The sequence below is a fragment of the Chiloscyllium plagiosum genome, unplaced genomic scaffold (genome assembly GCF_037043375.1).
Source record: "Chiloscyllium plagiosum isolate Xiang-an unplaced genomic scaffold, Cpla_swu_hap1 HiC_scaffold_3, whole genome shotgun sequence".
In the NCBI taxonomy this organism is placed as follows: Eukaryota; Metazoa; Chordata; class Chondrichthyes; order Orectolobiformes; family Hemiscylliidae; genus Chiloscyllium; species Chiloscyllium plagiosum.
Genome location: NW_028270141.1, coordinates 80,052,751 through 80,075,644, shown reverse-complemented (window position 1 = coordinate 80,075,644; position 22,894 = coordinate 80,052,751). Strand labels below are relative to the sequence as shown.

The window sequence follows — 22,894 nt, the reverse complement described above, 5'->3', positions numbered from 1 at the left end:
ATTTATGAGATGATGGATGAAACTGAGGCAATCACAATGTGTTGATTCAGTGGATAGAGCATTATACCTGATGCTATAAAGTGGCAGTATTTGGGATTTTATCTACAGTTGCTCAAATGCCACATTTTTACTTTCACCAATCTTGTTAGGAGCAGACACTGAAACTCAGTGCTTCTTTATAAGGAAGGGTGAGAAACGCAGATAGTAAGTCACTGCAGACAGGTTGCAACATTTCCAGATTATCAGACCAAGAGCTGAACTGGCAAATATTTGTGACCAGATTATCTGTCTGTCTGCCAATCCTTCATGGAAGCAGCAGGTAAAGGTCTAAGTCAAGAGTGCCATGCTGGAAAAGCCCAGTAGGTCAGGGAGCATCTATGATGCAGGAAAATCGACTTTTCGGGCAAAAGGCTTCAGGGAAAGGTCTAAGAATATGCAAAAATCACAAAAGCAGGAGAACAAAATCTATTCATAAAATTCCGGCACATATTGAGGGAAGCCTTCTTATTCTTCCCAATGCAAAGAAATTAGGAGTCTTATTTTTTTAATCACTTAGAGTAAGCATATCAGTTTCCCAGGGCTGTGTCCAGAACTCCAATAACAGCTGATATTTCTGTCATGTCATTTTGGCTCATGCAATCTGAGAATGTATGTGGTAGCTACTTTGTAGAGGTGTTAGGTCTTTGAATGTGTTATACTTTAATGACCTCTCTACAAAATTAGCCAGCAGCTGAGCAGAATAAGTGCAAAGTATGCACATGTCTCAGCAGACCTTAGCTTGCTACAGGGAAACTGAGACCAGATTTCAGTAAATTCTCAAGTCTTCAGTTTCTACAACAAAATGTAATCATTTCAGATCCAGAATCAGGCCCTGAGGTTATTTCTTCTTCTATCTGCCAAATGGAAGGATATCCATGAATATAGTCCCCAGATTTTCTTTTGTCAGTTCTGAAGATGAAAATTGACCCTCATGTGAGCAAATTAGAATGTATCATGTGGGGCAACCATTCTGTACACCCACAACTGAGCAGACAATAAACACAAAAAGAAATCACTGGAGCTAAAATTGAAAGTGTTGTTGGAAGAGAAGTTAGGGTAACACATCAGATAAGTTTTCTTAAGCCTGCACTCATAAATGCTGGCCTGCCTGCCCACTTCCAGAGCTGATCAATTTACTGTGTATTTTCAGCGCTTACTGCTTTTTGGTGCTAATTCCTGCTATCACTTCTTTCACACAGTAAGCCCAAGAGAAAGCAATAACTACAAAATTGTTATTAATTAGGACAGGATAACAAAAACGCATCAAAATCTAAAGACTCTTAACACAGCAAATTACAGGCATTCAGCGCCAAGCACTACCACTCAGTTTAAGTTAGTTTTTCCTTCTTTTTTTTGTGGGATGATATTGTTGCTGGCAAAGTGAGCATTTGTTGGCCATTCCTAATTACCTCTGAATCTATTAGCTTATTCAGTCATTTCAGAGGACATTTAAAATGGAACTACATTACTGTGGGTCTGGAGTCACATGTAGGCCAGCTTAGTTGAAGATGGCAGATCTTTTCCCTAAAGAATGTGTGTTCTTATAGCAATATGTTTATGGTCACTGTTTCTAACTTCCAAATCTAGATTTAATTTTAATTGAACTGTAAATCACCAGTTACTGTGGTGGGATCTAAATCCTTGCTGCTCGAGCATTAACCTAGTCTTATGGGTTGCTGGTCAAATGACATTACCACTACACTATTGTCTAGTGGAGATACGTGTTCTTGGTTCTACAATGAACATTAACATCAACTCAGGTCAGTCAGGCTGTCCCTTCTTGAACATGGTGTAGATTCTTATTTTCCTACATATTCCATCGCAAATAAGATTGCCAATTGCCAAATTAGAAATTGAGCTTTTTTATTCTTACTAACTAGGAATCATCCTGAAACAGCCAAACTCATTTTGTATGGAATCCTACAAAAAGTAGAAAGCTGAGATTTTTCATCTTGTCAATTCGGCCTGAATACAAGGTCATATACCAGAAGTGAAAGACGCAGAGACTCCCACGTCTATAGTTATCTAGAAGTGACAGTGTTGTAGTGATAATGGCACTAGCCTGGTAATTCAGAGGCTATGCTAATGTGGTTAAAGGGAGTTCAAATCCCACCATGGCAGCTAATGGAATTTAAATTAAAGTAAATTATTAATATCTGGAAAATAAAACTAATCTCAGTAATGGTGGCCATAAACCTACCATCTCTTGTTAAAGAAAAGCCCATTGCGTTCACTAACATTGAGAAGGAAATCTTCGATCCTTACCCAGTCAGGCTGATATGCAGAAACAAAAACAGAAGTTGCTGGAAAAGCTCAGCAGGCTTGGCAGCATCTGTGAAGAGAATTCAAAGTTAACCGGTGATTGTTGCTCAGAACTGACCTATGTGCAATTTAAGATTAGAGTGGTGCTGGAAAAGCACAGCAGGTCAGGCAGCATCTGAGGAACAGGAAAATCGATGTTTCAGGCAGGAGCCATGCAACTCTACATACATTGCAATGTAGGCAACTCTTAACTGTCAACTGAAATGGCCTTGAATGCTATTCAATTGAAGGGTAATTAAGCCTTTCCATCAACACCCACATTTCACAAGAGGAAAAAAACAGAGACGAAAATTTGCTTTAAGGTAGTGTTCACATGCTTTGTTTAAAACTTGGCTGTTCTTAAAGAAACTTAGTTGTTAAATATCTGCTCTTTAATATTCATCAGCATATACTTATGATTCTGAGAAAATCAATTTTACAAAATTAAAAATTAGAAATTGGAAAAATATTTAATCAGATTTTTCTTCCTTTGAAGTTTTTTTAAATCCCATAATAGCAGTGTTTTAATCTCATCCATTATAAGTAATCATACCTAACTGTCAATTTTAAAAGAAGAGTATAAATTTTAATGTTAGTGAGTTTGTCCTCTATTTTAATATTATAAATTAGTAATTTCAATGAGCAATGACCTATTTACCTCTGATATGTGCTTTCACCTTCCTAATCAATAACTATTTGCAAAATACTTTGCTTTTTTTAACAAGGGAAAGCTAATTGGTAAAATTAAGCTGGAAATATTTGGGAAGCATTATGTTGTAAAAGTGACTCTGAGTGATGAGTCAGGTGGTTACCTGGGCATGCAGAAGTCCAAACTTTGAATAGCAAAATGAAACATTTGTCTTTTACTTACTTTTCACTCATTCAATCTGAAACAGTCCACAACATGTCCTCAAATTGTGATTTTTTTTTCTCTGTTTTGCATCACTGGTTATGCCCTTTGGATTATAATCATTCAAACTGGAAGTGTTCATTAAGTAATCTTATAGCACCTACTGAATAGGTCTTTGAAAGTAGCAGCTTTAGCTGCATTCTAAGAGCTTTGAAACTGCACCGATTATGTTTCTTTTTCTCTTTGGAAAATGTCCTAATGACTTTTTCTGCTCTCTTCTCCAGGACTTCTCTATATTGGTTTCAGTGCCTGTATGTTTGGTCTATACAGCTTCATGCCTGTAGTCATTAAACGAAGCAGTGCCACCGCTGTCAACCTCTCCCTATTAACAGCAGATATTTACAGTCTATTTTGTGGGTTATTCCTTTTCCAATACAAGGTATGTTAATCAAATTTATTATGTCACTGGGCTTTGTTATTTTGAATGGCGTGACAGAAAATAACCTGCTCTTCCACTGAAAATGATCTGTGAACTATGTGCTTTGTAGTTGTTGTAAATGCAAAAGGGAGATTAGTTTTTTCTGCACAACATTAAACAGTGGTGTTCTGTCAATTTAGGTTTCCTGGAGAATGCAGCAGATTTGTCTATGTGAAACATGGTTTACTGTCCTTGTCAACATCATGTAATAATGCAAATCTATCTCTCATCATTTCTGTCAAAATGAGTGCTCTCATGCTGAGTAATTGACTCATTATGTGTTTGAGAATTCTGAGACCTGAGGTATTATTTCTGTTTAGAGTTACCTGCTCATATTAGATGAGACAATGGTTAGGACAGTGCCGTTAGCTTTCAACATTCACTGCACAAGGGAGAGCTGAAATCACTTAATAGCTGCTACATCAAACTGTGATCTCCATTGAAAAGTATCTAGCTGCTGTGTTAAATGAGGAAGGTTAATAACTTAATGTAGTGTCAAATAATCTGCTGGCACTTGCCACCTAGGCTCATACGTTGGACAATGCACTGTACAGCATGTGGAACCATACTCCCTGTGACTCAGTCTTCAGAAAGGAGATAAAGAAATTTAGTAGAGGTGGGAAACTGCAATGCAATACATCCTACACATCATCTGTGCATTGTGATTCTCCACTGAAATGAGAAGTTTCTCAGAGGGAGAAAAAGAAATGCACCGAATAAGTAACTTTCACTTAGCAGAGAAATATTCTTTCATGTAAGCTGGAGTATGCTTGATTATTCTCTATCTATTGAATCAAAGTTTATTTTAGAAATTGCACATTTCAAAACTATGTGCTCTGATACCATTCCTCCACATGAATTTATGAATAGATCATTACTTCCAAAATAAACTGGCATGATCCCTTTTTTGTGTGTAAAAAGAGAAACATAATCACAAGTGACTTGTTTAAGAATAGCACTGAGATCTGATCACACGCCACTCCCATTGTATAAAAAGACTGTAAAAGAATGAAAAAAATGATGCATTATGAAATTCACATAGTTAAGATAACTGGGCTGCATTCATTTTAATTATATGGAGCATATCTTGGAGTAATGTATGGGATCCATCTTGGTAGAAGCTCTATAATACTTTAAGATAATGACTAGTCTAAGGAGACATTGGAGTTCTAAGAATTGTGCCGTTAGTGTTTCATTCCACAAATTGGCCTCAATGATAGCAATGTAGACTTGCGATTTCTGAACTGAATTTTGTGCTGGATCAGTAAACCGTACAAGTCATGAAAGCCCTAAGTTGGTTACTAATAGAGTTGCTGCAGGGTCCTTTGACCAGGATTGGAAACTAATTAGGCAAAAGTGAGGACTGCAGATGCTGGAGATCAGAGTCTAGATTAGAGTGGTGCTGGAAATGCACAGCAGGTCAGGCAGCATCCGAGGAGCAGGAAAATCGACGTTTTGGGCAAAAGCCCTTCATCAGGACTAAAGCGGGGAGCCTCCGGGGTGGAGAGATAAATGGGAGGTGGGTGGGGCTGGGGAGAAGGTAGCCAAGAGTACAATAGGTGGATGGAGGTGGGGATGAAGGTGATAGGTTGGAGAGGAGGGTGGAGCGGATAGGTGGGAAGGAAGATTGGCAGGTGGAACTGGTCATAAGGATGGTGCTGACTTGGAAACTAATTAGCCAGAGGGCTTGTTTCTGATCGCTAATCTTTGACTCGTGATGGAAACACATATCTGTAAATATCAGGTGAGTGTATGATTAGGCTTAACTCTGATGTGTTGCACATTTGAGTAGCCTGCCAGACTTTTGTTGAGACCAACATTGACGACTGTTGTTCACCACAAAATCTAGTCCATCTTTTATCACCACAATTGAGGTATAATGAAAAAGTAGAGTGTTTAGCTCGTATGTACAAATTTTATTTCTTTGACTTGAAAATGTTTAGACAATTTGAACAGTTTTCATATTATTGAGAAGTTTGATGTTCAAGTCTCTGAATGTCAAGAAGACCTCAGGTATTGTGCCGTCATATTAAATTTAGACATTGAAATGTTATGCAGTGCACATACTGTATTCAGCAGAGCAGCATAATGTAAAAGAAAGATGTGTGGTGATAGTGACACAAGACTTGATGGTCTAAGACATAAAATACTGCACATGTTGAGTGATTTCTCAGTAGGACATTAGCAATTATTGTTTCAGGGAGATACTGTTTTACATTTTATTTCTGCATTGTTTATAAGTGGAAGTAAAGACATTGATGTGTGTATTTCAGAGTCTAATGTAAGAACAACCTGACAATATCTTGCACTAAGCTTCAGTCTGCCTTATCTGATTGGAGTCGGCCATTCGAAACACTGCTGCTAAGCTGAGACAAACATTTCAGTTGTATAAGACACCAGACCCGGAACTCTGAGGCACCCTGGGCCGGTGCATCATTATATAATGCCAATGCATTTCCTGACAGTAATCAGATCTTATGTTTTAATTTCTTTGTGGCGTCAGCCACCCCTCAGTTACTAAGACTCTTCCCTCTGAGTCAGAAAGAGCCAAATTCCAATTCAGAGACATGAGTACAATTAGCTGATTCTGTGTGGGAGGTCAGCTCAGATGGGGTGTTGTCGTTTCAAAATAGATGTTAGAATTGTAGGATGGTTACAGTATGGAAGAAAACCCTGAGTCTCATTGGCCCAGTGTTAGCTTTTCACTGTGCCTCGGTACATGTGACAATAAATTCAATTCAAGTCAGCTTCTGCAGGAACAATTTAGTTAGTCTGAACCCCCATCCTTTTCCCATATCCCTATTTTTTTTTCTTTCCAGTAATTCACAATTAACTCCATCTCCAGCACATTCTCAGTTGTTTAAAAAAAGATTTCTCCCTATGTTGTCTTTGTTTCTTTTCTCCACTCATTTTAAAACTCGTATTTAGTTCTCAATGCCTTCTGCCCACGAGAAAGATTTCTTCCATGATACTCAGGGCAAATACTTCATGAGGTTGTAAATATCTATCAAATCAGCTTTCAATCTTCTCATTCATAAGTAAACTAATCCTACCTTCTCCAATCTATCCACATAACTGAAGTCCTAACTGCATTAATTGCCATAAGTCTTTTCTACACTTTCCTAAAGGAGTTTGCCTAGAACTGGCACAACTCTGGACTTGAAACTGAACCATTGTTTTAAATGATTCATCATAATATCCTTGCTTTTGTTTTCAATATTTTTTATATGTATAACTGAGGATTCCGTTTAAAATTGCTTTCTCAACAGCTATGCTATTTCCAACCTTTTATGCACAATTATTGTAGTGATTGTAATGAGGTCAGCCAAGTAGCCCTCATAGAATATGAGTTTTCTAATTGGGGCTGTTAACTAGATCCAGTCAGGGAGGCCTGGCTGACAGATATAAACAGGGATGTCAGACGGTCTGTCTCTCGAGAGCTGGCTCTGAGGAAGCCAGACCAATGGAAAGTACGATGCATGCTTAAATAAGGGGCGATTTGGGATACTGGCCTCTGTGGAGCTATTTCATTGATCTCTAAGTTTCTCTGCTTAGAAATGTGGTTTGTATTTTATTTTGCCTCTCCTCATATAAAGTATGCAAAAGAATGATTTTGCCCATTTCTGTTTTAAGTTTTGTCTGCTATGTGTGATCCCATTCCCAGTGTATTTAAAAATAAAAATTGTTAGGATGTAGCTGTCCCTGGCTAGGCCACCATATGTTGTTCGGAACACTTTTAGAGTCAACTACATTTCTGTTGTATGAGTCACATATAGACTAGACCAGTTAATAATGGCAGATTTCCTTCCTTAAAGGACATTAGTGAACCAGATAGGTTTTTATGACAAGCGACAGTGGTCACATGATCAATATTATTCCAAATTTTTATTGAATTTAAGTTTTACCATCTACTATGGTGAGATTCAAACCCATGTGTTAGGGACTAGGCTGGACCACCCAAAACGTTCTTAAGTAGACAGCCCAGACCATAACTCCGCAATTTGTTTCGGTAAGTGTACAGTGAAAATTACCTGGAGTGAGGTAGCTAGGTTGACTACCAGGCTTTAAAAATTTATTCACAAAATTTCACAATGAAACACAAAGAACAGAACAAAGAACTCCTACAGAAGTCAGTCTGTCCAAATGAGACTTAATTATGCTGTTCTGATTATACACTACAGTCCCACTAAGCAACCCCCCCCCCTTAAAACACAGTAAAAAAAAAGGAAGAGATGCTTACTAGTTGAAGTCAGAAGGGCAGAAAGAGAGAGAGAGAGAGAGAGCCTGTTTCCACACAGCTCACTGTTGACCTCCCCCTCTAGTTCTGGACTGAGCTGCCCAGCTAGAGAGCTGACCACTCCCCTTTCATTATACAGGTCACTTCTAAAACATGACTACTTTGGCCTGAACTCTGATCTGTTTACATATAAACAAAAAGGCCTCTCAGTACCCCTCAATCTCGCTACCAAACCAGTCTAATCGGAGCCGGGAGATGTTTACGACCCGTCTGATAAAACCAAGGACATAGTATCCTTGAGAAAAGGAACAGCTTTTAGAAAAAAGGGACCAGCTTTGTGATACCCGCCCCTTAAAAAAAAAAGAACCATCAATATCAAAAGATGGCTTCATTTTTAAAACCCTTCAAACAAACAAATTAGTCTAAACACACACAAACACTATACTAACTATACACACGCAATCATGCACAACTACATGCAAATTCAGGCCTTGGCATACCCTCCACTAAACACCTCTGTATCTCATTCGAGCCTTGATAGCGCATCGACAATCACGTTTTTGCGACCTGTCGCATGCACAATTGTCAAATTGAATGGCTACAACAACAAGCTCCATCTAAACAGTCGGGCGTTTTTGTCCTTAAATGTTCCCACAAATGTCAATGGGTTACCATGAGTGTATACGATTGTTTCAGAAGAATTGCTGGTAGTATAAACATTGAAATATTGTAATGCCAACACCGAGCTTAAAGTTTCTTTCTCCACCGTAGAATATTTCTTTTGATGAACGTTCAGCTTCCTGGAAAAATACCCGTTGGGTTTTTCCATTCCCTCATCGCTCTCCTGCAGGAGCACTGCACTGACACCCACATCTCTAGGATCGATAGCCACCTTGAAAGGCTTCGTGTAATCTATTGTGGCTAATACTGGGGCAGTGGTTAACACAGGTTTTAGGCTGTCAAATGCCTTTTGATAGTCCGCTGTCCACTGAAACGTCTTGCCCGTTTTTAACAACTCGGTGAGTGGAGCAGCCACACTGCTAGAATTTGGTGCAAATGTTCGGTAAAATCCACGCAATCCCAGGAGCCATCTTGGAGCATGAGTTCTATCTCCTCCTGAACCTATGCTACCTTTAGACTGTTATCCCTATAAGGATGTTGCTTAATCAGAACAGCATCTCTTACCTCTATATCATGTACAATTACGTTAGTACATCCCAGTTTATGTCTGCATATCTCCCCATGTCATAGTAAGACATTTCTTCCTGACTGGAGTCCTTATCAAGTAGTTCACCTCACTCAATTTCCTCTTGATTTGATAAGGTCCACTAAACCTTGCTTTTAAAGTCTTACCTGTTACTGGAAGTAACACCAATACCTTATCCCCAATTACAAAATTGTGAATTTGTGATTTCTTATCCGCTTCTTGTTTCATTGTATGCTGTGATACTTTTAAATGCTGTCCAGCCAACTCTCTAGCTCTATTTAATCGTCCTCTAAAATTTGACGCATAGTCCAATTGGGTGGTCGCTGAATTCTGACTTAATAGTTTCCCCTTAATCAATTTTATCGGTCCTCTTAATTCATGCCCAAACATTAATTCAAATGGGCTGAATTTGATCGATTCATTTGGTGCATCTTTGATCGAAAGAAGTACAAATGGAATACCCTCATCCCAATCATCTGGATAATGCTGACAATAAGCCATCAATGTGGTCTTCAGTGTTTCATGCCATCTCTCTGGCATTCCCTGCGATTCTGGATGGGACGCAGTAGATTTGAATTGCTTTATTCCCATGTTATCCATAACCGCCTCGAATAATTTGGATGTGAAATTTGATCCTTGATCTGACTGGATCTCTATTGGTAGTCCATATCTCGTAAAAAATTAAGTAATTCTTCTACAAGCCTTTTAGCTGGGATGTTGCATAATGTGATTGCCTCTGGAAATCTTGTCCACCCATCCATTATTGTTAATAAACTTATGCCCACTTTTTGTTTGAGGTAGGGGACCAACGCAATCAATCAAGACTCCTGTGAAAGATTTGTCAAATGCTGGAATAGGTATTAAAGATAGAAGTTTTATTACTGCCTGTGGTTTTCTGATTAGCTGACATGTATGGCAGGTCTAGCAAAATTCAACTACATCCTTGTGTAATCCAGGCCAGTAAAAATGTCTTTGTATTTTAATCTGTGTTTTCCTCACCCCTAAATGACCTCCAAGTAGTAGCTTATGCGCTACTCGCAGCACCTTCTTTCTATACCCTACTGGCAAAACAATTTGATGAATACCTGCCCATTTCTCATCTGCTTGCATGTGTTTCCTCATTAGGGCATCATTTGTTAAGTAATAACACACAGGAATGCATTCACTCTCCTTGTCTATAAATGCCTTTTTATATAACTGTTTTAAGTTCTCATCTTTCTGCTGTAATTCAATCAACTAAGCAGAGCTAAGTAAACATGCATGTTTACCTATTTGCTCCTGCTCTGTCCCACTTATCTGATCAAAAAAAGTCTTGGATAAAGCTGTTAGCTTCCTTTTCTGAGCCGTCTGATATCTCCTGCTTCAACTTGTGTCTCTGTGATCTTGTGACCACACAGTCAGAAAAAAAATTCCTGAATAAAGATCCTTAATTTCTTCAGTTGCCTGCATCCACTGGCTTTTCAATTAGAGTAGGTAGCATGCCTACCGGTGAATCAGCTATATCATTTGCAAGGACAAATTGTATTCCTGGAGCTGAGAATTTGCCCAGTACTCCTACCACAAATTCTCCACTCTTCTCTGGACTCTCTAGCCTCACTTTATATAATTGAACGCTTTTTGTCTCACCATGAATCCCTGTTACCAGTACCTTTTTTAGCAATAGTCCCGCAGGAGTACCTATCTCCTCATCCTTCAGCATCACAGACTGAGAGGATCCTGTGTCCCTTAATATTGTAACCTCTTTACCTGCTACTCCTGGCCTATATGAATAGATTTTACCCTTGCTTGTATATTTTTTAAGCAAATCTGGCATTTCCTCCTTAATCAACCTCTGATCATCTTGTACATTCTGAGACAGTTGTCTAAATTGCCTTGTGCTTTTTGTTACAAGTCCAACAAAACTCACAGCTGTGTCTGGTTTTCCTATGTCTGGATTTCTCCTAGCCCACCAATACTGTGATTTTTTGTGGCCCATTTTATTACAATGAAAACATTGGAGTTTTTTAACATCTTTGTCCCCCTCAAGGGTTTCTTTTTTTACCCCGTGCTAAGTTATCCTTATGATCTTCACTGAGATCTACCTTTCCCTTTCCATGTGAGGATTTCTCTTTTCCCTAATTTTTATCCCTCATGCACTGAAATTGATTTTGGAAGCCAAACTGAGTTTTATGGACCAGCTCATTATCATCAGCCACTTGAGCTGCTAACCTTGCCATTTAAACTCTCTGCTCTTCCACATGAGTTCACACTACTTCAGGCAGTGAATTTTTGAATTCCTCCAAAATAATTACCTCTCTTAAGGGCATCATAGGTCTGCTCAATTTTTAAAACTCTTATCCATCTATCAAAATTACTCTGTTTGATCCTTTACAATTCAAGATAGGTTTGAACCTGGGTCCCTCCTTAGATTCCTGAAACATTGTCTGTAGGCTTCTGGCACAAGCTCTTATGCACTTAAAATGGCTTTTTTCACCCCCTCATACTCTCCAGATGCCTCCTGTGATAGGGATGCAAATACCTCACTAGTCCTACCTACAGGTTTCATTTGGGTCAACAAAACCCGCATTGCCACTGGCCACTGCATTTGTTTAGCAACCTTTTCAAGTGAGATGAAAAAGACTTCCACATCCTTCTCATCAAATTTAGGCAATGCTTGAACATACTTAAACAGTTTCTCACTTGGCTTCTGACTACCAGGGGCTTGCTCCTCCTCACTCTCTTCCTCACTGAGCCTACCTTCAGCCTTTATCTCCAGCTTTTTGAGCTGACTTTCCTTTTTAAGCGTCAGTTTTTGAAGTTCAAAAGCTCTCTCTTTTTCTTTCTCTTCTGTTGCTCCCCTTTTTTATCTCTGTTCTGCTGCGCTCTGTTTTTCCCTGTCTTCTGCTCTCTCTTTTTCCCTCTCTTTTAATCGTATCTCAAACTGTTTAATTTCTGCTGCCCTTTCCTTATCTCTCGCCTCTAATTCAAGCTGCTTCATTTGCAATTGAATTCTTGCCAACTCTGTAGATTCTAATGGTTTCTCCAGCAAGTTTAAATGCTGTAATTATCTCTCATTTCCTCACAGAAGCAGGCAATTCCAATTCCAGCTTGTCAGCTAATTCCTGCAGTTTGTTCTTATTCACCTTTTGCAAAACTTCCAAAGTCACCGCATCCACTTCCAGAAAACCTTTGGCGACTGAAGGAGGCATTACTATCCCAAGCTTTGTCTACCCAACAAAACCAACACCCGAAATAACACCTACCACTCGCTGTTTAAAACCCTGCAAAGAGCCCCAATCTGTTGTGGACTAGGCCAGACCACTTAAAACATTCTTGAGTAGGCAACTCAGACCATAACTTTGCAATTTGTTTCAGTAAATGTACAGTGAAATTTACCTGGAGTAAATCAGCGAGGTTGACTACAGGTTTTAAAACAGACAAATATTTAGTCACAAAATTGCACAATGAAACACAAAGAACAAAATAGAGAACCCATACAGAACTCAGTCTATCCAAACTAGACCTAATTAGGCTGTTCTGAATATACATAGCAGTCCCAATAAGCAATCCTCTTAAAACACAGTTAAAAAATGAAACAGTTGCTTACAGGTTGAAGTTAGAAGGGCAGAGAGAGAGAGAGAGAGAGCCTGTTTCCACACAGCTCACTGTTGAACTCCCCAAGTAGTTCTGGACTGAACTGCCCAGCGAGAGAGCTGACCACTCCCCTTTCGTTATACAGGTCACTTCTAAAACATGACCACTTTGGCCTGAACTCTCATCTGTTTACATATAAACAAAAAGGCCTCTCAATACCCTTTAGTCTCTCTACCAAACTAGTCTATTCAGAACCGGGAGATGTTTACGACCTGTCCGAAAACAAACAACGACACTGTATCCTTGAGAAAAGGATCAGCTTTTAGAAAAAAAGGGACCAACTCTGTGACACATGTCCCCCAAACATTAGCCAGGGCTTCTATGTTGCTAGCTCGTTAAGAATCATATATGTCTCAATGAACCATGAACCTTTTGGTTCTGAGGAAAGAATGCTACCACTAACCTAATTGATATTACCATCTCAGAATCTAGAGAATTTTCACTTCAGTGCAATGGAGTCATGCACCGCTGGGTTTCCGTATTCACCTTTTGATCTCCTGCTTTTCTGTCAGTGGAAGGCCATGAAACAGTGTAAACAATTATTCCATTGTTACTCCAGGTTTTCTGTTTTCCTTCCACCAAAACTGGAGATCAGGGAAACCTCTTGGAGATTGATCTCCCGCGTTTTTCGAAACCAAGAAAAATAGTGTTACTTTCCCTATCTTTTGGAAGCAGAGATAATTATGATTTTTGAGGGCAGCATTTCTGATAAATCTGATCCTCGTGTTGCTCTGCAGTACCTCTGTGTGGTTCCCTATAATAAATGAGTGCATGAAAGAATTCTAACTCCAGCAATAAATTGATAAATAGCCACTGTAATAAAGAAGGAGTGGCCGTGTATTAAAAACTGAAAGAACTGCTGTAATGTAAGTAGAACATTGCTGGAAAATCAGTGGCTGTGTATTGTTGGATTCAAAACAAATACATTTCTCATGAAGCAGAAATCGCAGTGAAAATTAATTGACAGTGAAATTGATACTATGAAACATCCACCTACAATCTTCCTCAAGTCCTTTCAAACAAAACAGAAATCAAACAGCGAAATGGTATCTTTACAATGAACCACCAAACTGTCTACAGGAAATATGTATTTCAGCAAGATTTGGCCCCAAGTCTGTGATCATGCCAAAGTATAAAACATTGCGCAAGTGAGACATTATGCTTCCAACACCATCAGATGGAACCTTCCTGCCTCCTTCAGCTCAAAGATTTTCTGAGATAACTTGCTGTAAGTGTGAATTTGTAAACAGGGCATCTGGAGTCTTTGAAACCAACAGTCTATCTCCTTAACCAATGAGATATAAGGATTCAGAAAAACAGGAATGACATAACAAGAATGAATTGAAGTCCCATTAGCTATAAAAAGGGAGCCAAAGATTAATAAGGTTTGAACCAAGTCAGATAGACAAAGGGAAAATAAAATTATTTTAGATTTAAAGTATGCATTTTAAATTCTCTAATAATGGTTTACTACATGGAAGCCAACAGTTCATGTACTGGGTCAAAAATGTTGATTGAAATTGAATTAATAATTAGTAAATTTCTAAAAGGTACAATACTCTGCTAATCATAGCCTCTCATGGTGCTGTGATAGTGTCCATGCTGCTTGACTGGGAGGCCCACGTTCAAATTCCACATGTTCTAGAGTTGTGTAAAAACATCTCTCAATAGGTTGATTAGAAAGTATCCTACTCCACCAATTATGTCCCAACTGTGGTGAATTAAATGGTCACTTAAAGTGCCAATCTGTTCTGCAATTAATGATGCAGATAAAGGTAATGCTTTTATTAGCCCATTGGCAGATCAGGATATATCAAACACCAAGTGCTGAAGGTTTGCAACCTCATGTACTCTCCATCCCAGGGGGTTGTGAAATTTTTCAATCCACTTGTTCAGACACCTTGTCATAGATCTGTGAAATTGAAATTAGGTCTCTTGGCCCAGAAATAGGGACACTAACACTCTACTGCAAGAGGGAAATGGATACTTCTTTGTGCAATACATTGAAGGAAAAGATAGAAAGATTTTTAACCTCTCAAGGAATCAAGGGATAAGAGGAACAGGTGGAAAAGTAGAGCTAAGGCTATTGATGATCCACTGTGATCATGTTGAGGAGGTTCTTGTGGCATGGTGGTAGTATACCTACCTCCAAACCAGAAGCCCAGGTGTAATTCCCACCTGCTTCAGAGGTATTTCCTATCATTCCTGAACAGATTAATTGATTAAATGAATAGTCTTTTAAAATGATTGAATATGTTTATAGACTCATATAGTTTACTGCTCCTAATTCTTACGGAGTTAGGCTTTGATTTTAGAATGAAATGGCTGTTATAACAGAGCTCACTGTATGTTATACCTTGATTAGAAAAAACACAGTTGTGATAGAGTTGAGGAAGGACAGGTAGATAGCAAAGCTCTTTCAGTCATTACCTGGGAGATTTAACAGCTTCTGTAGGTTTTTGCTACATGCTCAGAATATAGATTTAGAATTTCAGTTTCAAGTCATCAAGGGCTATTTTTATTTGTGCAAGAGAGACTGCAGGGTTTTTTTGGCAATTAGAGTAGAGCATAAATTAAATCAGATGAAGCATAATCACTCGCCTTTCTATATTTCACAGTAATATTTTCCTCTTTGATTAAAGAAAGTACTTTAATGTCATAATAATGGTTTTCTAATATTTCACAAATACAAATTAGACCCGTTTGAAACACGCTGATCTTTTTGATTGTAGCTTTGTTGGCGGCGAAGTATAAAGTGACATTTTAAATACTGTTTCTCTATGTCCTGTTTTCTTGATGTTGTATAGGTGGCTATTATTGTTTGCTTTAAACCAACAATTAAAATGTCATACATATTACTAATTACAATACATAGTTGAAAACTGGCAAATCTTCCCACAACTGATAGTTGCATGATAACAAAGAAAATCTCGCCTTAGTTACTTTAATAACATAAAGTCAGTTCGTCTGAACATAAGCATGAATTTCGATCCCTGGTGGAGAGAACAGATTTGAGCCAATTCCCAGTTCTTCAAGCCTGATATAGGAAAGGTTGCCCTGGATCTTTGGATTTTCCTTCCCAGGGTGTTAGCTGGAGTCAGGCCTGCAGCGTTAGAGAGAATTTTTGTGGACATGGGCTATGGGAAAGAACAACCTCTCAGTTAACACTTTGCTGTAGTTGACTAAAAAACAAGAGCGTCCCCTTTCAAATCTCACACGATCTCACCTTCCCACCCATTTCCATTTCCCTTCCAACATATTCCAACCTATGCCCCTCCACACACTCCTTTATACCCTCCGTGTCAAACTTTGCCCCCTATTCTAAAGCATGGTCTTCTCTAGCCTCAATGCCAATATGTACTGCTCTATCCACCCCATAACCATCCACAGCCCTATGCCAATCAATATTCCTCAATCATCCCACATGGCTCTTTATCACCATAATAAAGATTTGATTTTAGTTCATGTTAATGCATGCAACTCACCTACCACCCTCTTCCCTTAAAAGAAATCCTGAAGAAGAGTCACTGAACCTGAAATGTTAACTCTGCTTTCTCTCCACAGATGCTGCCACACCTGCTGAGTTTTCCCAGCAATTTCTATTTTTGTTTATGATCCTTTTTCTTTATATCTTTGATGTAAATTTGTTTCGTATCCATCATGGACAGACCTCAGAACTCATGCTGAGATGAAATAACATTCTTATTAATGTATTTGTTATTTTCAAAATTCACTGTTAAAGAATCACACACTACATTGAGCTTCTTCTAATCCCTTTGTAAAAACAAGTGTTTTTAATGTGTATTCCGCCTTCAAAAGGCTTCATAAGCTGTTAACCAAAGTTTGGAGCTGTTAATCAAATTGTGAACCAACAGCCACCCCACTTTGATAATAATAGGATGCAAAATCAGTCATGCAGCTCTTGTTCTGTAATAATATCCCTCAGGCTGAAGTCAACCGACAGAATGAAATATCAAGCATTGTTTATTCTTAAACAAACTGAAAGTTGTTTTCACATCTTTTGAAAGTTTGCAAAAGTTGATTCTCAAATGTTCACCTCCTTTACATGTACCATCTTTATCTTTTCTTATTACCCTTCCTTTTATTATTTTCATCCGTTCTGTCTTCTGCTCTACTCCTAATTGTAAGTCACAGACCTGAAAGGTTCACTTCAATTTTTCCTCAAAATGTTCTGATGCACCCACTGGATGTATCTGAAATGTTTTGTCTTTGTTTTAGATTTTGTTATTGAGTTTTACATTCACATTCATATTTTTGTTAAAATCAGTGATTGGAAAAGTTTATGCTTGTATGTAATCTATGCTACATTTAATATGTCAGACAGGCTGTCCTGGAGGCAGCAATACTACTTGTGGCATGGTGTGTAGTTTTCTTCTGGAGACTTATCATTTAATTATGACCCCTAACATCATGAATTTAGATAGTGCCTTTAATATGTGAATTGTCCAAAGAGGAGTACGAGGGAATGTAGTCCAGAATTGTGGTTGAGTCAAGGAAGTTTTTGGATTGACCAAAAACATGAACGAGAGAAGACTAAGGGATGGAGTGCTAAGGGCTGAAATACCTAATGTTGTGGCACCCAATGAGGATGGAACAAGAGTGAATGAATATGTAAGATGCAGTTTTCAGTTTATAGCTTAACAGGTAGCAGAGTTTGAGAGGGGTAAACCCAAGGAAGGATTTGAACATGTATATGAGACTTTAAATTTGAGGCATTGGCAGGCCAGGAGGAATGCGTGTACAAAGGTAACGATGGAATGTGAGGTTAGGATGTAGGTACCAGCATTTTGACTGTGTTCTAGTTAATTTATGAAGAAAGATGAAGGGCTGAATAGGACAACATTGGAATAGTTATATTAAAGATAACTAAAACATACTAGCAGTTTCAGCAGAAGATTAACCAGTCAGGAGCAGAAATGCCTGATTAGATAGCAGGAGAAGTAAATGGCTTTCAGGATGGAGAAAAGATCCAAGGATAGATGTTCAAATCAGGGTCTAATAGGGCATTGTGATTGTGACCAGTTTGAAATAGTGATATTGAGGGAGTGTTAACATTTGGTGAGGAAACAAAGCTTATGATTAGGGACTGAAAGCAATGACGGTCTTCCTAATGTTTAAAAGAAATTATAATAACTCCCATACCAAAATGTTGGGTAAGAGATCGACAACACAGACACAGTGTGTATACAAAAGGAATGTATATGTTAATACAGTGATGATGTAGAAGATGATGACCAGCAGCAGTCCATGCCATCAAGACTCTGAGTGGAGAAATAAGTAGGAGAGAGCTGAATTACTGAGTTCAATAGCATGTAAAATAGGGTGTAAATAAAACTCCTGAGAACCAAACAACAGTTATTGGCAAGACAGAAACCTGAATGCCAATTTGGAGCTACAGGGAAGGAAAAATATACAAGGAGGAAAGAATCAGCAACAGAGTTCAAGAAAAGAAAATGAGAAGACATATCTGGGCCGGAGCTGTACTGAAGCCTGTGACAGCACCAGTTACATCTATGACGTTGCAGTAACAGCTCAAAAACACAGAATGCTCTCAGAGGGCAACACTAGGAATTGTGGGAGAGTGGTTCAGTGGTTAGCACTGCTGCCTCACAATGTCAGGGAATCGGGTTTGATTCCAGCCTCGGTCAATTGTCTGTCTGGAGTTTGCATATTCTCCCCGTGTCTGTGTGGGTTTCCTCTAGGTGCTCCAGTTTCATTCCACAGTCCAAAGCTGTGCAGGCTAGGTGGGTTAGCCAGGCTAAATTGCCCGTAGTGTTCAGGGATGTGCAGGCTGCATTAATTAGCCATGGAATATTCAGGGTTACAGGGATAGGATAGTGTAATGGGTCTTGGTGGGATGATCTTCGGAAGGTCAGTGTGGACTCGATGGGCCAAATGGCCTGATTCCCTGCAATAGGGATTCTATGAATATCAATGAGCATCAGGTTTTCATGCCAACGCAGGTAAGCACCAGCTAATACTTTCCAGTTGGCAATTAGGCATATAGCTGACATTGCCCTCATAAAACTGAGGGTAAAAGAGAATTCTGCTTATTTTGAATGTTAAAAGGTGTTATGTTTCCACTAGTGGTAATACTGAACAAGTTAGATCCCAGGGTTAAACCAAATAGACCCATTTTTGCAGTAACTTCCCATGGTGGTCGTTCGCTGAACATGAGGCTATTAATGTTCTTCAACTCAAGGATACAAATTTATTACACAGAAGAAATTCAGAGCTGGATATGTGATTATGTAGAAAGATCTTCACATAAGCAGCAAAACAAAATTGCAACCTGTTCCCAGTAATAGGTAAAAACAATGACTGCAGATGCTGAAAACCAGAGACTAGATTAGAGAGGTGCTGGAAAAGCACAGCAGTTCAGGCAGCATTCAAGGAGCAATAAAATCGACGTTTCAGGCAAAAGCCCGAAACGTCGGTTTTACTGCTCCTTGGATGCTGCCTGAACTGCTGTTCCCAGTAAGAACCTTTTCAGATGCTCAATCCCAGAAAAATGTCTAAACTCTTTAATTTCTTTGTTAACCGCCTCTTTCTAGTTCTCCTCTTGGAGTACTGAGACAATTTTACAACTTATTTCCAGTTCTATTTGCCTTAATGACCTTTCAGTTATGATGACTTGAAATCTTCTGTACAAATGGAGAGCTTGGAGATTTCACAAACTAAATCCCTTCTGCCAGGTGACTGTTATTCTGAACTGAAAACTTGATTCCATTTACCTGAAACCAAACTTAACAAGTGATCCTCGTCTGTTTTCTATGACTGTCATACACTCAACAGTATAAACATTTTATCAGTTAACTTCACAGGTGTCTTCTAAGGCCCATAACTAAATCAAATACTTTCTTACAAATGATATATTTCATTCACTGTTCCAAATGATTTCCTAATCTCATCAAAAAAAGTCACATTCATGAAACTGTTACTAAAATCCATACACCTCATTTTTAAAACTCCAGTATTCCCAATTGATACTTACACCTTTATCACAAATTCAGCTATTCAGGTCTAGACTGATTGGTGCTGAAAGCATACTGTGAGAGGTTATGAATTAGAATTAGATTTTATTTTCACGTATACTCAAGTACAGAATTACATGAGTGCAGTGAAAAGTAAACAATGTTACCATTCCCAGCACCATCTTATATAAAAAGGTACCGAGGTACAAAATCTTAGGTACAAAATAGAAAAATAACGAAACAAAGTTAAAAGTTAAACATTACAGTCCCTCTTAGTATAAAGTAGAAAAATGAAGAAGTAAATTAAAAGTTCAACAGTCTTTCTGAAGTGTTTAGCCGTGCTGAGCTCACACTCCCGACAAGGATTCAGTCTGCTCCACCTTGGCCCACTCTCTGGGAGACCTCTTCCTCCGCCCCCCAGATGTCAGGGGACCTCCCTCACTACAGCATTTGGCTCATTCTTCCCACATTGGGTGTGATTTCTGACCATCAAAGCCCTGAACTAGACCCCTCCAGCCATTGCCACGCTCCAGGCCACAACAAGCTGTAACGTCTTCGGCAGCCTTACAATCATGACCAAGCTCTCTGTAGGTAAGTTTGATCTCCCCTGCGCTCGCAGCCATTACAGATATCGTACACCTCTCGCACCGCCATGTTGGAATCACTCTCCTTGCAATGGGTTGATCTCCCACACGTTTTGATCTCCTCTGCGCTATACAAACTCGCTCTCCACAGAAGGTAAGTAGATTAAAGGGAAAAAAAGAAAAAAGTTAAAGCAAGTGGAGCAGATGCTCTGGGCAGGAGCCCTCACACTGCACTGCTACTCTGCCACCATCTTGGAATTGCAAAAAGGAAAGTACGTTGGATTAGACAGCTCATGTGATCATTAATATTTCTTTATGTATTTCTAGTTACTGAAGTATATGTGTAATACATAATAAATAAATACTGTATTCTCTACTTTAAATATGAAGTGCATAGAGTGGTTAGGGGTAATTCAATGATTTAAATCTCCAGTCTGCAATTTGATTCCAGTCTGTACCCCCATTCTCATTATTTTAAATGTTAATCTGTTAATTATTCATCCAAGTAAAGTACTAGATGTCAGCCAGTGTCAATAACATATCCTCAACTCTTTAAAAGGAAAGAAAGCTCTTGAGGTGTCTACTCGGGATGACAAGTAATTACCCTGAGATATGACCCATATATTTTCATTTTCATGCTGGGAATATTTGAGGTTTAAAGAGTTCTCAAAAGGGAACACTCAATCTGTCTGAGTATGCTGTAACACAGAGGATGAGTAATTTATATCCCCAGCCAGCAGTTCAGTTTTAGACTGTGAAATTTGGCAGCATAGCAAAGCCTGAAACTCTTAAAGTGTCAGTCAGAAGGCTCTGGCTATTCTGTCCATGAGACAAACTGCACCCTGGTTCTAAGGATGTCAGTGCAGGCATGACATGCATGTGCCAGAATCATGCAAAAAACACAGATTGTGAAATCAAATCATTCTTAATGTTGGCATGGCCAATCTGCTCTTTGGGGGCTCACAAATCCTGCTAATTCCCTTTCTTAATCACTCTCCATTACATTGATTCAGATGTACATAGGATTGGACCAGCTGTGCAAACTGAAAGGATCAACACTTAGTGAGTTCAGGTGAGATGCTTATGAATGCATACACTAATCACAGAATTGTTATAGGACAGAAGGAAACTATTTGGCCCATTGTGGTTGAATGAGCTGAACTCCAAAGATGAGGCAATTTTGACTTCCCTTGACGGTAGCATTTGATTGAGCTTAGCGTCAAGGAGCCCAAGTGAAATTGGAGTCAATGGGCAATCAGGGTGAAAAATCTCCTCTGTGTGGGGTCATACCTTGCACAAAGGAAGACGTTGTGGTTGTTGGAAGTCAGTCATCTCAGCTCCAGTACATCACTGCAACAGCTCCTCCGGGATGTAGGGTCCTAGGTCTGACCATCTTCAGCTGCTCCATCAATGACCTTCCCTCCATCACACTGTCAGAACTGGAGATGTTTGCTGATGTTCAACATCATTTGTGGCACCTCAGGTAGTGAGGAAATCCATATCCAAATACAGTAACAGACCATGTCCATATGCAACAGAACCTGGAGAGGTTTGGACTGATAAGTGGAAAGTAGTATTCACGACTCATAAGTGCCAGGCAACGCAATGACCATCTCCAGCAATAGAAAATCTATTTGTGATCCCTCAATGCTCAAAGACATTATGGACCCTGACACACATTACCATTAAGCAGAAATGGACTATATATAAACACTGTGAAGAGAAAGTCAGAGGCAAGGAATTCTGCAGCTACTAGCTCATCTCCTTTCTCCCAAAAGTCTATCTGACATTTGCAAAGCACAGGTCAAGAGAGTGATACAACACTCTACTTGCCTGGAGGAATGCAGCTCCAACAACACTCCAGAAATCTAACACCTTCCATGATAAATCGACCCAACTGATGAGCACCACCTTCACCATGCACTTCCCTCCACTGATGCACAGTGGCAGCAGTGTGACCTATCTACAAGAAGGCACTGCAATAACTTATCAAGGGTCTTTCGATAGCACCTTCCAAACCGCTGATCTCTATCACTGACAAGGACAATGGCAGCAAATGCAAAGCATGATCACCTGCAGGTTTCCCTCCAAGTCACACTCCATCCTGGCTTGGGACTACTAACTCCCTCCCTTTACTATTGTTGGGTCAAAATCCTGAAATTCCCTTCCTAATAGCCCTGAGTATCTCTACATCCCAAATACTGCAGCATTGAAAATGAAATGACTGTGCTGGCACTTCAAAGAAGAAACTTACTTTGTGCCAAACCCCAACTTGTTTTCATTCCCCTGCATATACTTCATTTGTCAGAAATGTTAGAATCCCAGATCAGATCAGCAAACAGTATGTTCCAATTTGGCTAGAGACCAGTAACCTTTGTTTTTCAAGTAAATCAGGGTGTGAGTCCAAGTGAGCGTGCTAAGTGAATAAAGCCACAAGATTCCATGATTTTGAACAAACAACAAAAATCTTTACTGTACAACTTCAGAACAAGAATACGATCTAGAATACGTGCACAATCTATTTCTAACACCCAGAGTTAACAAATGGTAAATATTGGTATAACACCCCC

At 39.1% G+C, this 22,894-nt stretch overlaps 1 protein-coding gene across 2 annotated transcripts in view; it reads left to right on the top strand.

Moving 5' to 3' along the window:
* slc35f1 (solute carrier family 35 member F1) overlaps positions 1–22,894 on the top strand; it is a 294,891-nt gene that overhangs the window by 256,804 nt on the left and 15,193 nt on the right. For both annotated transcript variants that reach the window (XM_087981104.1, XM_043684483.2), the window contains exon 7: positions 3,475–3,629. In XM_087981104.1, coding sequence (XP_087837230.1) covers positions 3,475–3,629 — 155 coding nt within the window. The remainder of the gene's footprint in view (positions 1–3,474; positions 3,630–22,894) is intronic.